The 18039-nt window shown below is 52.7% G+C and overlaps 1 protein-coding gene across 9 annotated transcripts in view; it reads left to right on the top strand.

Annotated features, from left to right (window-relative positions):
- The window catches only part of Jade2 (jade family PHD finger 2), a 45732-nt gene extending 30004 nt beyond the window's left edge, over positions 1-15728 (top strand). For all 9 annotated transcript variants that reach the window (XM_029546229.1, XM_029546234.1, XM_021213091.2 and 6 more), the window contains 6 exons: positions 791-958; positions 2729-2845; positions 3724-4188; positions 7741-7858; positions 10538-10669; positions 11375-15728. In XM_029546229.1, the coding sequence (XP_029402089.1) occupies positions 791-958; positions 2729-2845; positions 3724-4188; positions 7741-7858; positions 10538-10669; positions 11375-12180 (1806 nt within the window). In that variant the 3' untranslated portion in view covers positions 12181-15728. The remainder of the gene's footprint in view (positions 1-790; positions 959-2728; positions 2846-3723; positions 4189-7740; positions 7859-10537; positions 10670-11374) is intronic.
- The last annotated feature ends 2311 nt before the right edge of the window (positions 15729-18039 follow it).

Genomic DNA, 18039 nt, shown 5'->3' with positions numbered 1-18039 from the left:
AAAAAAAAAAAAAAAAAATTAGCTTATGTGTATGGGTGTTTTGCCTCATGGATATAAATGTGTGTGTCTGATTCCCAGAGAGGAGAGAAGAGGACATTGGATCCCCTGGTATTAGAATTAAATAGTGGTTGTGAGCCACCACATGGGTGCTAGGAACTGAATTTAGGTCCTCTGCAAGAGCATCCAATGCTCTTAACTGCTGAGCCATCTCTCCAGCCCGTAGATCCCCTTTCTAGATCTCGGGGCCTGAGGCTCTAAGCCTTCTGTATCTCTAGGCCTTGTTTCCAGAAGACCCGACTTGGATTCGGGGGCTCCCTTTGGCCTCCAACTTTGAGGCACATGTGTCCGCTGTAGTTGAACTAGAAAGATCCTGGGAAACTGAGGAGCAGCAACTTGAGCTACCTAGCAGCTCTTGGGTCCCTGTGTCTCTCCTACATCCCTGGGATGGTGAGATGGGGACATCACTGTTTGCACAATGAATCCTGTATAAAAAGATAAAAGTCTGGACTTTTGACTTGGGAGCTTTAGAACCAAGTTTGTATGTAATTTAGGAAGTAATTGAGGCTTCTTTCTAAAGCCTATGCTGGTTAGAAACCTCTGGCTAACTCGGGTCTAACAGCCAAGAGCAGCCCCGACTTTCCCCAGAGGATAGAATTGTACACCCTCAGGGAATCTCTGTGCCACCCAGTGTGTAGCCTAGGGACAGAGATTACCACCGTTGGCATGTCCCTGAGCAGACACATCCAATTTGCCAATGTCCCTGACCTATAACCACCCACTCTGTTCCCAGGCATGCTACGGGATCCTCAAGGTGCCTACGGGCAGCTGGCTGTGCCGGACCTGTGCCCTGGGAGTTCAGCCTAAGTGCCTGCTCTGCCCCAAGCGAGGAGGAGCCCTGAAGCCCACTAGAAGTGGGACCAAGTGGGTGCACGTCAGCTGTGCCCTGTGGATTCCTGAGGTGTGTAGATTTCAGGGAGTAAAACGTGGGGGAGGGAATGTGTCAAGAGCTCAGGTTGGGCCTGGCAGAACTTACGTGACAAAATATAGGAAAAGAAGGAGCTCTTGGGGTCCCATGAAGATGACAGTGTCTCAGGGTTTTACTGCTGTCAACAGACACCATGACCAAGGCAACTCTTACAAGGACAACATTTCACTGGGACTAGTTTACAGGTTCAGAGGTTCAGTTCATTATCATCAAGGCAGGAACATGGCAGCATCCAGGCAGGCATGGTGCAGGAGGAGCTGAGAGTTCTACATCTTCATCTGAAGGCTGCTAGCAAAATACTGGCTCCCAGGCAGCTAGGACAAGGGTCTACAGGGCCACACCTACTCCTACAGGGCCATACCTTCTAATAGTACCACTCCCTGGGCTAAGCATATAGAAACCATGACAAACAAGTCTAGGAACAACTGGGAACATTGTCTGTGGACCTGGTCATAGGTCTGGTTCCCAACTCTGAGGCACTGGGAAATTCAGGAGGGACAATTTGAGGTCTAGACCTTAGTCAAGCAAAGGGGTGGGGTTGGAGGCTCAGATTATGAAATCCATCAAACCGAGTTTTGGTTAAAATCAGAATGAAACCAGCCTTGGTGACATATCCCTGTAAATCCAGCACTTGGGAGATTCGAGTAGAAGATCTGGAGTTCAGGACCATCATCAGCTGAATTTGATGCTAGCCTGGGCTATATGATAACTCTGTCATAAAACCAAGCAAAAGGGCAGGTGATCCTCTAGTCTAGAAGGTAACAGTAGGATGTTGGATAATGGCCCTGCTCCTGTGGCTGGGGTCACATGGAAGGGCCATGGACAGCGGGCTGGGTCCACAGTAACCATCTTCACTGAGGCTATGGTCAGCTCTTCTATATCGAGATGCCTACCCAGTGCTGTCCGTGCCTAGAGGCAAGCTAGGAGACCCTGCCAGCATGTGACCCAGCATGTGACTCTACCCTTCCTTGTTCTCTGCCCTCCTGGGGTCTACCTTGCCGTTTCTGGGGTAGTGGTTATTTGTGTCAGATCTTCATCTTGAAGGCCAGGACTGCCTCTCGGTGCCCTTTCTCCTGGTTACTGTGGGGAGAATGACCTATTTAGGACCCTCCACTTGGGGGCCAGCAAGGTGGCTCAGCAGGTTAAAGGTGCTTGCTGCCAAGGTTGAAAACCTGAGTTCGATTCCCCAGGACCTACATAGTGGAAAGGGAGGACTTACGCCTGCAAGTTGTCCTCTAAACTCTACACCTGCGCCGTGGCATACATGAACACACACATGCACACATGCACCTCCGTGTCTCAAAGTCTGCAGTCCCAGGTGCACGCTTCTCTTAGCCAGCTACATTCTTTTTGTTTGTTTGTTTTTTGTTTGGTTTTTTTTTTTTTGAGACAGGGTTTCTCTGTATAGTCCTGGCTGTCCTGGAACTCACTTTGTAGACCAGGCTGGCCTCGAACTCAAAAATCCGCCTGCCTCTGCCTCCCAAGTGCTAGGATTAAAGGCGTGCGCCACCACGCCCGGCTAGCCAGCTACATTCTTATATATGCGCACTCTGGGGCAGGTTCCAAGTGAGCAGGTACTTGATTAGGCCAGGATCGGGGACTCAGACCTTCAGCTCTGCATGTGTGGAGACAAGGAGGACCTGGGACTTGTGAGTTGAATCCACAGCTCTGTCTGCTCACTATCTGGCTATGACTGACAGGATCCCACGTGGGGACTGATGCAGCTCTCTGTATTCTCCCCAGGTCAGCATTGGCTGTCCAGAGAAGATGGAGCCCATTACCAAGATCTCACATATTCCGGCCAGCCGCTGGGCCCTGTCCTGTAGCCTCTGCAAGGAGTGCACAGGTACCTGCATCCAGGTATGTGACCTGATTCCTTCTGCTGTTACCAGACAGATGCGCTGAGGTACCTAAAATACCAGTAGTTACCGCCACGGAGCCCCTGTGGCTGCATCACTGATGGGCCCGAGAGGCTCAGGACAAAGGTTCATGTGGGAGCTTCAACCACCAGGAAGGTACATTCATATGTCCCCAGGCTTCCAAGGAGTGGAACAGACCCCACCCATGGAATACTAAGAACTTGGCTTTCCCCGAGAGAGCAAGTGTCTCTGGGCTTGGTGATTCATTGACCTCTTAGACTGTAACCCCAACGCGGGAGAGGAATGAAATCTGAACTCTCCAGCTCAGCAGATGGGCCTTCCTGACCCAATACAGGGGCTTACTGGTCTACCTGTGATGGCGGCTCCCATCTTGGTGATTGTCGGGATCACCTGAGGCATTCAAACCACACGAACCTATAAGCGCCCACGGTTCTGATTCAGATGTGAAGGGAGCTAAGGGCTTGCTTTTCTCATACAGCAGGGTTTGCCGGTGCTTCTGGTCTTGGCTGTGGGAGCGGAAGCCCTCCTTTGTCCCTCTCATCTCCCCAAGAGCACAGTTGGCCTGCTCCCCTCAGCCCCCCCCCCCACATCTTTCTCTAATCCCAAAGTCATTTGCCCACAGGACAACGCATCTTGTCCCCATCATTACCTTGTGATTCTTGGCTCCTTCAGTTTGTCAGGGATTTGCTCTGTCACCTTCCCAGGTGCCCCATGGCTCTTTAACACTGTGTGATGTGGGAGCCTGTGCCATTTTATGTAGTGTCTCCCCAGCATTGTGTGTGTTCCACCCACCCACCCACCTACCCCCCACCCCCGGCGCTCCTTTAATGCCTGACGTTGCCCTTCCTCTCTCTCCAGTGTTCCATGCCTTCCTGCATCACAGCATTCCATGTTACGTGCGCCTTTGACCGAGGCCTGGAAATGCGGACTATATTAGCCGACAATGACGAGGTCAAGTTCAAGTCACTTTGTCAGGAGCACAGTGACGGGGGCCCTCGAAGTGAGCCTACTTCTGAGCCTGTGGAGCCCAGCCAGGCCGTTGAGGATCTGGAAAAGGTGACCCTACGCAAGCAGCGGCTGCAGCAGCTGGAAGAAAACTTCTATGAGCTGGTGGAGCCAGCTGAGGTGGCCGAACGGTTAGACCTGGCTGAGGCACTGGTGGACTTCATCTACCAGTACTGGAAGCTGAAGAGGAGAGCTAATGCCAACCAGCCGCTGTTGACGCCCAAGACTGACGAGGTGGACAACCTGGCCCAACAGGAGCAGGATGTCCTCTATCGACGCCTGAAGCTTTTCACCCACCTGCGGCAGGACCTAGAGAGGGTAAGCAGCCCCTGGTGGGTCAGGGGCCTTACTTCTTACTCCATGTGCCCTGCCCGGGGGCAGCCAGGGCAGCAAGCTGCCTGCGTAGGCTCCAAAGACTCGGGGGGGCTGCCATAGACCCCTCCAAGGACAGGTGACACCCATCTGAGCATCTAGAAAATGGTGGGAGAGCCTACTTGGAACTCTGTGAAATCTCTTGGGAGTTTCAGACAGAGGAAACCCTGGTGGCAGTGGGGCGGAGGGAGGGTTGTTTAGTTACCAGGCATGCTTGTGCTGGCCAGAACTGGGTGGGCGGGGGTGGGTAGTGGGTGAGACTCCCATGGCCTGCCAGGCAGAGAACAGGGATCGAGACAGATGTCACACACTTGGCATTACCCCACAGAGGCATTCCAGGCCTGGCCTGGGTGACCGACCCACACACACTTCCATCTTTGCTCTAGGAGACAGGACAGAACTGTGGCTTGCTCCCTGATGGTATATGTGGAACTGAGGGACAGAGACATGTGTGTGCTGGGGGAAGGGGGCGTTCTAGAAGACTGAAGAAGACAGCTCTCAAAGATAGCAATAAGACCCAACTCCAGGTGTCCAGCCTCAGTCCCTCTGGGGGCTGCATGTTGGTGACTTTGACCAATGAAAAGGTCCAAGTGCTCTATGGGGGTGGGGCAGGGGTTCTCTGCAAGGCCCCATAGTGGCAGTGCCCTGGCCAGCAGGCCCAGTCTCTAAGCATGGCCCAGGGCACCAGGTCAGCTTGGTCCTGCTCCTGCAGTTAAGGGACAGGGCAGGGCTGGAGTTAGAGGCCTTGGGTGGTCTGGCCCTGTACTGATTCTGGGCCCTTTCCCCCAACCGGTGACTTCCTGTTTCCTTTTCCTTGAACTGGAAGTAAGGATCCAACTGACCTTGGGGTCAGCGTTAGGGGGTCATACAAGGACAGTGGCCTCCACTGTTAGTTGTGTTGTTTGAGGCTCCTTCTCACCCGGTAGCCCAGGCTAGCCTCACCCAAGTACTTTCCTCCCAAGTGCTGCAGGTTGATTTTTTTATTACTATTGGCCCCATAAGCAGTTCAGCCTGTAGAAGAGAGGTGAAGCCTTACATTCCGAGAGTGGGCTCCACCGAGCTGCAAAGCTCCAGCATGGGCATCTTCTCTGATGGGTCAGGAACAGGATTGCCACCAGCATGAAATCGATTTTATAGCCAACCCAAAAGATACGCTCTCCTACAAATTTCAGCCGCAGGCCCGGACCTTGGCAGGCAGCGTGGATGGGCATGGCCACCACAGCGTCCAGAGTTATTCACGGCTGACAGAAAGATTGCAGTAGTGGACGTCAGCCTGCAGATGCCAGCTCATGTCCCCTAGCAACCGCTGACTGTTAGGCCTTGCAGGACATGGTTGTGGTTCTTGCTGGAAGGGTTATTTCAGTGACTGAATGGACCTTGTGTGAGAGCCAAGAGGGTGGCCGGAGCTCTTGGTCATCGGAGATGCCCAGAGATGGGCATGTGGTAGCCTCGCCCCTGCTGCCCTCCGAGGATGGAGAGGAATCGTGGGAGGCAGACCCTTTCCTTTTCTGATCTCACTGTTTGCCTTGGGGTCCCTGGCCAAAATCCTGAACAACACTTGGCTGGTGACACAGTCACTCTATCCACCACGTAGGTCAGCACTCCATTCTCCAGGCCTTTGTCTTCATTCAGTTGTAATCAAGCAAGGGCCCACCCCAGCCTGCGATGACTTCATCTTAGCTAATTTTATCTTCTGAGACCTTCTGTCCCATTCTGAGGTTCCCAGCAGGAAATCTTGAGGAATTCCACCCAAGTAGAGGCCATAGACGCCCTGGAAGGTGTAAGTTCGCCAGGAAGTGGCCTGATTTGCATTTCAAGAGCATGGCTGTGGGATTGTTTTACTGTCCTTGTGAAAGGATGGGGGATGGGGAGGGGTGGAACCAGGCTGTGAAGAGAGCTGGTGTCTGCCACCAGGAGAGACTGTTGTAAATGTACTGGTCAGTCTTGGGTGTGGGCCAAGAGAGCAAGGTCGTGGGGATGAGTCCAGTTTTCAGTCATAAGTCTTCCACACCTCCCCTTTGCCCAGAGGGTGCACCCCCAGGGCCTGCTCACCCCCCCACCCCACCCCACCCTGCTGGCTTTGCCTCTCCTTTCTGTTTGCATTACACTGTCACCACCTCCCACTGGGCTTGGGTGTCCTGGGAGTTCTTCCTGCCTTGCTGGGTGGCAGGCAATAGAAAGAAAGAGATGCTGGCTCCTCTACAAATTTATGCCAGAATGTAGGAAGGCACAGAGTCGGCTAAAGTGCAGGAGGAGAGGGGCGCGGAGAGGAGGTTGACTGGAAAATGGGTCATGGTAAGAGGTTCACAGGCTGCTACCAGTGGTTCAAACCCAGGGCTGTTCCTTGAGGAAGAGGCTGGACATGGGTATTGATAAAGCTGGGGTCAGTAATGAGTGAACCATGATGGCCTGGTGTTGACAGTGCAGGTGAGGAATACACACACACACACACACACACACACACACACACACACACACACACGGGATGTCGCAGCAGAGTCCATATCACACGGGATGTCGTTGCAGAGTCCATATTGAATCCCTCCTGTGATGCTGTCCGCTGCACTGGACCTCCTAGAGTCTCCTTCTCCAGTAGTCTCAGAAAGGAAAGGAAGGTCACGCCTGATAAAGATCTGCTCAGACTTAGAGCTAGGAACAATGGGGTCTTAGGAAGGAGAGATTCTTAATTAAAGGCAACTCAGGCAACGTAAAGACAGAAGGACCTAAGTAAGAACTGAAGACCACCTGGTGACTGTGTAAAGGAAGTCCCTGAGCGGGACTAGGATCCAGGTTGAGCAGTTGTGGTCAGTAACTGTCCCTGTTTCTGGAAAACTCCACATGAGCCCAAAGGTGATACCAGACCAGAACAAGGGAGTGTCTCCAGGGCTGAAGCCTGGAAGTGTGTGAGAGAGCAGTCCTTATGGGATGGAGTCACCCTGAACAGGCAGTGACAGGTCCCACTCATATCCTGCCAGCCAACCTGAAGAATGTGTGCCCATCCTCTGGGCCAGATGACTTCAAAGCCTACTGTAGGAACTCTTAACCAGCTGGCCCGAGGGAGTCGGGGGCTGCTGTCCTTTATAAAGTCGGGCGTCAGGATTGCTGTGGGTTTGGAGCATTGGCCCAGGTGGCAGGGCTCTGACTCAGGTCCCGGGATAGCCGGGTAGTCTTGGGAAAGCTATTCTGCCAGATGGTGCTCATTTGAAAGTACAGTGATGCTGGCGCCTTGGGGCAGGCGCTGGGTTTTGCCGTGATGGTTGTATCTGCAGAGTTGCTCTGCTGGGAAAGGCGGGGGGGGGGGGGTTAGGCAGGAAGAGAGGGTTGCCAGTTCGAGACCAGATACTCCCTGCATGCTCAGGGTTCCAGAGTGAATTCTCAATTGTCTTAGGCAGAGGGGAGGCAGTAGCTGGTGTTCAAAACACTGCTTTTTCCAGCGGCGAGGCCCCTTGAGATGGCCGGCAGTAGGTGAGGTGAGTAATCGCTCCTGTGTCTCCTCAGGTAAGGAACCTGTGCTACATGGTGACCAGGCGGGAGAGAACGAAGCACACCATCTGTAAGCTTCAGGAGCAGATATTCCATCTACAGATGAAACTTATTGAGCAAGATCTTTGCAGAGGTAGGCACAGCGCCCCCTGCTGGGAAGATGTGTCTATGGGACCAGAACCCTTCAGTCAAGTTCCTTCTTACCAACATTATAGGTCCATATGGGAACCAGTGAAGGCCCTGGTTGTGCTGATAGGCAAGGAACCAGAGTTTGGACTGTGGCTTTCAAGCCTCTACCCTCGGGGGCATCACTGGTGCCCTGGGATAGCCCCGTTCCGTCAACAGTGGCTTAGCTTGCACAAGGACAGGTGCAGACACAATCTTCCTGGCTCTGCTGGGCTCAAGACAGGTCAGAGCTGGCCAGCTCCCCTGAACCCTGGTTTGCGTAGGGTTCGATCTTCAGGAAGGCAGCTGTGTGGAGATGAGGCTGTGTCGCCCTCTCTGTGGTGTCATGTGATAAAATTCAGGCTCTGATCAGATGTGTCTTCTATTCTTTAGGTATAACATGCATTTAGCAGATTGATAAACCAGGAGTAAAGCTGTTGACATTGGCTCAATTGGATAGTTATGGAGTCTGGACATGTTAAGGAAGATAAGCTTAACACGCACACACCCTCACAGGGACATTATTTACACTCAGACGTTGAACATGCACAACAGAGACAGCTAGGTAGAAGAGAGCTTTGGAGAGATGCCTGCCTCTCTACCGACTCAGCTCGTGGGTCATTCTGGGACGTGAGGGGAGGGAAGCTGCTGCTCATCTTCAGAAGGAATGGTTGCCCCCTTTTCTGCCCATAGCTGAGTTGCTCCACCTACCCTTTGGGGTCACCAGCATTCATCAAAGCCAAGTATAGCGGTACATACCTGAAGAGGAGGGCATCTCGAGGCTCAGGGATTATGGGTACTGGCTGCTCCTTCCATGGCTGTGGCTTCAATTACTGGCACCCACGTGGTAGCTCACAACTGTCTGTACCTCCAGTTCCAGGGCATCCAGCGCCCTCTTGTGGCCTCTGAGGGACTGGGGATGTAGCTTACTTGATAGGGCGATTGATTGCCTAGCCAGCACAAAGCCTCCCTGGGTTTGATCCCCAGCACTGGCTAAAACCAGATGTATAAGCCCACATCTAATTCTAACCCTTGGGAGGTAGAGGCAGGAGGATCAAGATTTCCAGGTTATGCACCGCTACTTAGAAAGTTTGAGACCATCCTGGACTATGTAAGAATCACTTTCTTGCCGGGCGTGGTGGCACACGCCTTTAATCCCAGCACTCAGGAGGCAGAGGCAGGCGGATTTCTGAGTTCGAGGCCAGCCTGGTCTACAGAGTAAGTTCCAGGGCAGCCAAGACTACACAGAGAAACCCTGTCTCGAAAAACCAAAAAAAAAAAATCACTTTCTTACACATAGTTATTTTACATGGGTGTTGTCTGCATATTTGTACATGCACTACATGTGTCCCTGGTGTCTGCCTATGACGGTGTCAGATCCCCTGGGACTGGAGTTACAGATGGTCACCTGCCACCATGCAGGTGCTGGGAGTCAAACCCAGCATAATCGAAGGGGACAAAAAGAGAAAAGAAAATTACTGTTGCTAATGACAGAGGTCAGCGTAGGTCACGGCCCCATGGAACTGACAGTCATAAAGCCTACCCAAGTCCAGAAGAGAGGAAAGTGGGGTCCCAGGATGTGCAGTCAGTCGTGGCACAAGGGATGGAGGCAATGAGGGGAACTCTACTGTACTTGGAGACCACACACAAGTGCCGGTGTTCAAGGAGGCTGAAGGCAGCGGGCAGGAATAGCGCCTTCTGTCGTGGTATCCTACACACCAGAGGGTCTGCACCCCAACCTAGAGCCTGAGGACCCTGCAAGCTCCTTCTCATGAGTAGGAACCATTGTTGAGAGCATTGCATCATCGGTGCCTAAAGTAGATGCACATGGAGGAGAGAGGATGCTTAAGGAGGCTGTAGGGTAACCAGGGTGAGACATGGAAGGTCTAGGGGCCTTGTAATACCAGGTGTGGGGCCTGAGTTACAGGCAAGGAGACTGAGGTCTCATTAGAGGCTCTGGGGACTGAGAAGCGCTCCAAACACATCTCTGCCTTCTTCTGACATTGTTCCCAGAAGCCTTCCTGCCTCCCTGCCTCTGCTGAGCAGCTGGGTGACTCATCTTTTGTAGACCAAAGGGCAGAGGACCAGGTACAGACCCCACACCTCCTGTCTTGTGCTTGGCTGCAGAAACAGGACTGGAGGCTGAGGCAAGGAACCTGGCTGCGGTGTCGGCCCAGAGTCTAAGCCTCTTATGTCCCCATGATGTTTTTCTGCCCTATGTCCGGCTCCTTACCCTGGCATTCAGTCCATATAGCATCCAGTCACCTTTTCCACTCAGTAGAACTCTCCAGGGTCTGTGGGCTTTGTAGGTCACTTTGAAGTCCAGGTCCCACAAGGATTTCTTCTTTGGTTTTTTTGAGACAGGGTTTCTCTGTGTAGCCCTGGCTGTCCTGGAACTCACTCTGTAGACCAGGCTGGCCTCGAACTCAGAAATCCGCCTGCCTCTGCCTCCCGAGTGCTGGGATCCACAAGGACTTCTTATGCCTGCCTCTACCCTTTATAGAGCTGTGGGCAGTTCCCTTGTGTCCTACCTCCGCTGCCCCGGTTTCTGCCACACACTCTGACCTTGGTACCACGATGAGCAGACCCAGCTGATAGACGCCGACCCATGGGCAGCCACTCAGGTTTAACTCTTTCTCTAACACAGAGCCTTCTGGGAGGAGGTCAAAGGGCAAGAAGAATGACTCAAAAAGGAAAGGCCGAGAGGGTCCCAAGGGCAGCAGCCCTGAGAAGAAAGAGAAAGTGAAGGCTGGGCCGGAGTCTGTGCTGGGGCAGCTGGGTAAGTGAGGGGCCTTCACCCCGGAGCGGGCCGAGCAACATGAAGCAGAAATGGGCCGCTTAGGTCCTTCCTCCTCCAGGGTGCCCAGCGGCTCAGCCTCACGCAAAAGAGATCCCAAGATACTCCGGCTGAATAGAGCTCTACCAGCTCTGGAGCTGCCCTTGCCAGGGTGCTGGATCCTCCCAGAGGTCCCTGGAAATCACCCCTATGCTGAAAGAGCAGGACCGCGCTGCTCACAAGGCCTTGCCCCCTCAACCCAGCCACACACCCCAGCTGGCCTTTCTTGAGCCACCCAGAGACCAAGAAGAGTGACATCAGGTTCCCTAGTTACTGCCACAATTTATCTCAGTAAAACCCGGCCCCAAACTGAAGGTCCTGGCCACCCTGTGTCAGGGAGCTCTCAGGTGTTTCCTGCAAGCTGCTGGGGTTGTAAAGATGCAGCGCCCCCTGCTGGCCGGTCTGCTCTTGCCACTGAAATGCTTACTGTTTGAACAAGGAACTAACTCACCACTTCCTCCTTTCCACTCCACAATTTAAAAAGCTGTTCCTGAGGTCAGTCAACCTGGTGAGCAGGCGCTGACCTCTGCTCTTGGGTGGCACTGGTGGGATGCGTGGACAGAACAGGGTGGCTTGCCTGGGTGGGTCGCTTGTCTTGAGTTCACACACCTGTGGCATCTCACCTGCCTCCTGTCTCCCATTCATCAGGTCTGTCAACCTCGTTCCCCATCGACGGCACTTTCTTCAACAGCTGGTTGGCACAGTCGGTTCAGATCACAGCAGAGGACATGGCCATGAGTGAGTGGTCTTTGAACAGTGGGCACCGGGAGGATCCTGCTCCAGGTCTGCTGTCAGAGGAGTTGCTGCAAGATGAGGAGACACTGCTCAGCTTCATGAGGGATCCCTCGCTACGACCCGGTGACCCTGCCAGGAAGGCCCGAGGCCGCACTCGCCTGCCTGCCAAGAAGAAACCATCCCCACTACAGGATGGGCCCAGTGCACGGACCACTCCAGACAAGCAACCCAAGAAGGCCTGGGCCCAGGATGGCAAGGGGATGCAAGGACCACCCACGAGGAAGCCACCACGGAGGACATCTTCTCATTTGCTGTCCAGCCCTGCAGCCGGGGACGGTCCAGTCCCAGCAGCACCGGAAAGCCCTCCACCACTGTCCTCTGAAATCCTGGACGAGACAGACCCCATGGCTTCCGACTTGAATGTCCAAGTGCCTGGCCCTACAGTGAGCCCCAAACCCTTGGGCAGGCTCCGGCCACCCCGAGAGATGAAGGTCAGTCGGAAATCTCCGGGTGCTAGATCCGATGCTGGGACGGGACTGCCGTCTGCTGTGGCCGAGAGGCCAAAGGTCAGCCTGCATTTCGACACCGAGGCTGACGGCTACTTCTCTGATGAGGAGATGAGCGATTCCGAGGTAGAGGCAGAGGACAGTGGGGTACAACGGGCTTCCAGGGAGGCAGCGGCAGAGGAGGTAGTTCGCATGGGTGTGCTGGCCTCCTAACTCACCCAGGCCTCGCCCCGGTCCCCCCTACAAGGCGTCAGCCCAATCACAACTGCCATTTCCAACTGCTGAGTGTCTCAGACCCACCACTCTGTCGTGGTTTTATTTTTAATAGAGAGAGAGTTCTGAATTCCAGTCCGTTGTCTTTCCTCTGTGCCGGCCTAGGACATTAGGATTCCTCCCGTGGCCCCAGCCACAGGGACTATACCAGGTTCTATGTGCCACCCTGTCCCAGCCCATGCCACATCGCCGGGCTTCTGGCTTGATGTAGACAAGGTGAGGGAGAGAGCTCAGGGCTCCTGCCCACTGCCATTGGGTGACACAGACTGTCGTTTGGGCATTATTTCATGGCAGATGGGCCATCTGAAGGGCCTGCCCCGCCTTGTCCCCCCCCCGCCCCCAGATTGCACTGGGGTCCATTTTGGGTGGGTGTGGGGGAGGTGTCCTGCTGCACTCCACTGATCCCTAAGGAAGTATAACAAGTGATACCCAGCCAGTCTATTCACTGTCACAAGCACAACGAGTTTCTATGAGAAAGCACTGAGGGGGTGCAGGGGGCCCACTGGCTCCTGAGTAGCCCACACCATCTGAGGCCCGCCCACCTGCCCACCCACAACCCCTCCTCCCTTGCTGCTCTGTCCCTGCCAGTGCCCAGCCCAAGCAGCTCTGGGAACAGGTTCCCCGGATCCTTCCTGAGCTGTGTTCTTTACTCAGGGGACTCCCCAAACAGTCCTCCCCCTGTACAGGTGGAGGGCTCCAAGGGAGGGCCAGTGCCCGGCCCGGGACTTGGGGCTCAGATCAGCCCACTGCAGAGGATCACTCTGGGGCTTTAACTTCCTTTCTTCCTTTGGGGCCAGTCTCGGCCACGGTCTCCATATGGAGCTGGTCAGACCAGACCGTTTGCCTTTTGATGTTTCCTAGTCCTGCTAAGAGATGAGCTTCCTCATTGGTTTCCTTGTGGAAACATTCTTCCAACAAGTTTAGTGGGATCCCGGGGCCCAGGGCAGGCCGGTGCTGGCCTGCTGGGGCTGGTTAAATTGTTGCTGGATCTTCCTGGACTCCTCCGTCCCTTAGCGCCTTAACCCCCTTTCCCTTTCCCTCCCTACTGTACCCCCCCCTTTCCTACTTCTCTCCAAATCCTCCCTGCTCCAAGCCCCCAGGTAGTGTACTGAAGATTTGATGGAGTGGCCCCAGGGTGATAGATAGCTCAGGGAACAAAGGAATTCCGTGAAAACATTTTTTTTTTTCTTTTATGAATTACTCTTGGGTCACTTCCGCCACTGGTAAAGCCAGAACTTCTCCAACCAGAACCTTGCAAAAGTCCAGTGAACCAGTCGAATCATTCTGAGAATGCCAAAGAATCTTTTGACCATAATACACAGCACAGCCCGGACCTGACAACTGTCGACTTGAACTTCCTTTTCAAAGGAATTGGTTAGCAACAAAGTTCGGAGACTCGGTTATTGCACACACTTACAGAGAAGGGCCCAAGGCCTTGGAGGAGGCTGCGCCGCTGTTGCTGTTGCCGCCGCCACTGCTGCTGCTGTTGGTTTACGGTCCCTGGGCTGAGCCGGCTGTGAGTGTGGTCCTAAACTTTGAGGACTCCCTCCCCCTTTTGAGGGGGGGGAGAATCCTGACTGTGAATCCAGCGTGGTTCCCCCCATTGCCACCACTTAGATACGCAAAGAGCAAACACACGGGACCTTCACCCACCTCGACTCCAAAACTATCAAGGTACGACAGTGAGTTTGAGCAAAATCAGAAACAAAGATTAATGACTTCAGTTTGAGGATTAGACACATGTGTCTTATCCACATGGACTCCGAGGGCGTGGGGTGGGCTCCAAGGATCCTGGGCATCCGGATGGCATCGGCTACCACATAGACTTAGTCTGCCTGCCCGTCTCGGTAGTAGTGACAGCTCAGTGTCGGCATCGGCATCCCCACCCCGTCTCTTGTTTACTGCCTCTGAACAGACCTTCCTTTCCCCTGTGCTTTGAGTCACTTCGGGTCGCAATCTCATCTGCTGAACTGCTTGGTGGTCTGACCTGTGGGACACGAAGGGCATGGGGGCTTAAAGAACAATCAAATGCTGCAGAGGGAGGAAGGGACTGTCCCTGACCACTCCGTCCCACCAGGCTCTGTGTGCCACAGAAGCCCAGTTGTTGTCTGTGATAACGGCCAGCTGGTTAGCAGACCCCTTCAGAAGGCCGAGCCCCACAACGTCCTCATCCAGCAGCTGTCTCCACTCCTAAGATGTCCATCAGGCTGCGGGGAGGATGCGGATGTCCCATAACCTCTCCCTAATTCCTCCCAGGCCACACTGTCTGGGGTGTAGATGGCTTTGCCACACTATGTATGACCAAGGCACCTTTCCCAGGCCTGAGGCAATGCCCACTCTTGCCCTCACCCACAACCCCTCCCTAGTGAGGGAGAAAGGACTCTGTGACTCGTTCTGGCTAACTTACCCCTTCCACCTCATTTCCTCATCACAGGATACAGGCTAATGTGCAAGGAAAGTATTTTTCTGTATCATAAGTGTATTTTGAAACAAGTAAAGAAAGGTAGAATGCTCGTTTACTTTATTAAATGGGCTCTGATTTTGTGAAAGGCAAGAGAATGAGTCAGGGCCTCAGGTTTGTTGGAGAAGCCAGCCACCCAGGTTCCCGGGCATAGGTGTCAGACTGCGTGTGTGCGTGTGTGCGTGCGGCAGAGTGCTGTGCAGACATACGTGCAATGCATGGATACCCTACGGGACTTGCTGGAGTTTCTAGAGACGCAACTGCCTGATTCTACAGGAATATTGGCAGCAGGTTAGGCTTGAGGTTTCCTCACCGTCGTCATGTAAGGTCACCCTGTGCCCATACCTGAAGCTCTGCATAACAATATGTGATCTCTGTAGTAAGGTCCTTGAGGCCACTCTCCCGTGCCCTTGGCCCAGCTGGCCACATTGGCCGAAGAGCCAGAAGTGTTGGAGTCGGGGACCTTTGGTCGTTCTTTAAGCCGCTTCCTGCTGCCTTCTCCCAAGGATGCACACTTGTGCTCCATCCAAATCATTTGGGGGTGGCGGTGGGGAGGGTGATATGAATGTCACAGGAGGAGACACCTTCTGTCTTTGTTTCAAAGAAAGTGATGTGCCATTTGTTAATATACAAGAGAAATATTGAAAAATATATTGAAAAGAGCAATTTTAAATTATTTTTGGCTTATGTTGCAATATTTATTTTCTTGTATTAGAGAAGATTTCTTTGTAGAGAAAAATGTATTTTTCATTACCGCAAAGACCTATTTCTCCTTTTTGTACATTGTCCTTGTTCGCGACCCTTAACGAGCAATAGAATGTCCGGTCACCCCCGTGTGGCCAGCGCCCACTGTGCCCTGCATGATTGTGTTGCTGTTGCTGCTGCAGCATAGTTTCTGGCCCCGCCCTGTCCTGCTCACTCACTGGGGCATCCGGATTGCCGGCCCCCACCAGGGTCTGTGTCTAAGGAGCCCACAGCACCCCTCATGTGTTGGCAAATTCGGTTAATAAAGCAATGTTTTCTGTGCTGGCTGCCCTGAAGTTCTGTTGCATTAGGTGGGTAAGAGACCTGGAGGTCCCATCGCATGCCTGCAACAGCATGCTCAGCAAGAGGCCCGAGTTCCAGTGGCGCTTGCAGACCTTCAGCGCACACCACTGGCTACACCTCGGAGGGAGGGAGTGCCGTGATCTTCGGGGTTCACCCCTGACATTCAAGGTCAGGGAGGAGAAGGTAACTAACCATAAAAACAGTAAAGCACCACATCAAAGGTCGGGGGTGGAGAGGATGTCTCTGAGCGAGGGGCACCATTCATTCCTTCCTCTAGGCGCTAGTACCTCATACGGCTAAGGTATTCTACCCACCCAACCTCTCGGTGGAAACCCAAAGAACCAATGGAAATACGTGTGGCATAAGATCCCAGCACTTGGGAGGAGCAGACGCCCAAGGTTCTTCTAGTAACTAGCAAGTTTGAGAGGTGTTGGGGAGGTCATCTGAGGTCAGTCCCCACCCCCCCAAAACTTATGGCGGACTCTTTGTGCCCCTAATCCTCAGTGCAGTTGTGTACTCACCTCCACATGTGCACACTTGGATACACATACACATCTTTTGTAAATTAAAACCCCAAACTCACTATACACAGCCACCAGACTTCTTTTTTTTTTTTTTTTTTTTTGAGACAGGGTTTCTCTATGTAGCTCTGGCTGTTCTGGATCTTACTCTGTAGACCAGGCTGGCCTCAAATTCAGAAATCCGCCTGCCTCTGCCTCCCGAGTGCTGGGATTAAAGGCGTGCGCCACCACGCCCTGGCTACCACCAGGCTTCTTGAGATGACAAATACTGTAGTGACAACGTGAAGTGAGTTGTTCATTTCTAGAATGTTCCCTTTACTATCTCTGGATTGTGGTGAACCTCAGGTAACATACAGATAATGAAGCTGCACTGGGCTGGGCACCATAGCTCTGTGGGCAGGATGCATGCACAAAGCCCTAGGTTCAGTTCCTAGCACTGCCTTTAACTCGTGGGATATAGGGTATAGATCCGTGACATCATGTAAGTGGATCCCCTCTGAGGCTGGGTTTCATGGAGTCTAGCTGACCTGGAACTCTGTAGAGTTGAAGACGACTTTAAACCCAATCTCCTGCTTCTCCTCCCTCGGTGCTGGGATGACAGTGACTACCACACCTAGTTCATGCAGGACTGACTCAGTACCATCATGTGACCCTGTGGGGAGGTGGTCAGCCAAGGGGCAAGAAAACTGGGGTCTCTGGGAACATGTCCTCGAAGGGAGTATTTAGACCTCAGCCCTTTCCATTTTTCTTTACTCTCCTTGTCATAGAGGCTTTGCCATGCACTGCCCCCATGATGCCTTGCTCCATGGCCCGAGAGCAACAGAGCCGTCTGACCTCAGACTAAAACCTATGAAATCAGGGGTCAGATAAGTTGTCCATGTCCCAAGTGTCCTCACAGTGGTGGAGGTGAATAGCAGGATGTGTAATCATTTCTTCTTCTGAGACAAGGTTTAGTTAGCTATACAGTCTAGGTTGGCTTCAATCCCACAATCCTCCTTGCCTCGGCCTACTAAGTATCTGGGAATACAGGCACAAGCCGCTATATCTGCATCATATTAGGTATTTAGAATCATTATAGAGACGGAAGTAAAAGGTTGGTTGCCAGGGATTGGAATAAGAAAGTGAGGGGTTGTTTGGTGGGCATAGTGATAGGAAATAACTGGGGTGTGGGGAGCTGATGCTCACAGATGTGTATATGGTTAGCAATAGCGTGCTGTACTTGGAAACCACGGCATTTCTTTTTAACGTGATAAAAAGGCCAGGAAGCAGTCATTTAATATTATTTGCTCAATTGTTCTCAATTATATAATTGTTGCAATCTGGTAAAAATGATAGCATGTAGGGGCTGGAGAGATGGCTCAGTGGTTAAGAACACTGACTGCTCTTGGAGAGGCCCCTGGTTGATTCCCAGCATCTACTTGTATGTTCACAACCATCTGTAACTTCAGTCCCAGGGCAGCTGATGCCCTCTTCTGGCCTTGGTGGGCTCTGCAAGCAAATGGCGCACAATAACTGCAGATTAAAAAAAAAAAAAAAAAAAAAAAAAAAAAAACCCCAAAAAAAAAACAAAAAAAAAAAAAAAAAAAAAAAAAAAGAAACCACCATATACATACAATAAAAATGAAAAAAATAAACAAAACTGGGTGGTAGTGTCACACGCCTTTAATCTTGGCACTTGGGAGGCAGAGGAAGGCAGATATCTCTCTGTGAGTCCGAGGCCAGCCTGCTCTGCAGAGTGAGTTCCAGGACATTCAGGACCACACAGAGAAA

The sequence above is a fragment of the Mus pahari genome, chromosome 14 (genome assembly GCF_900095145.1).
Source record: "Mus pahari chromosome 14, PAHARI_EIJ_v1.1, whole genome shotgun sequence".
Classification (NCBI taxonomy): domain Eukaryota; kingdom Metazoa; phylum Chordata; class Mammalia; order Rodentia; family Muridae; genus Mus; species Mus pahari.
Note: the sequence above shows the minus strand (reverse complement) of the source record. Positions and strands in the feature narration are given on the sequence as shown.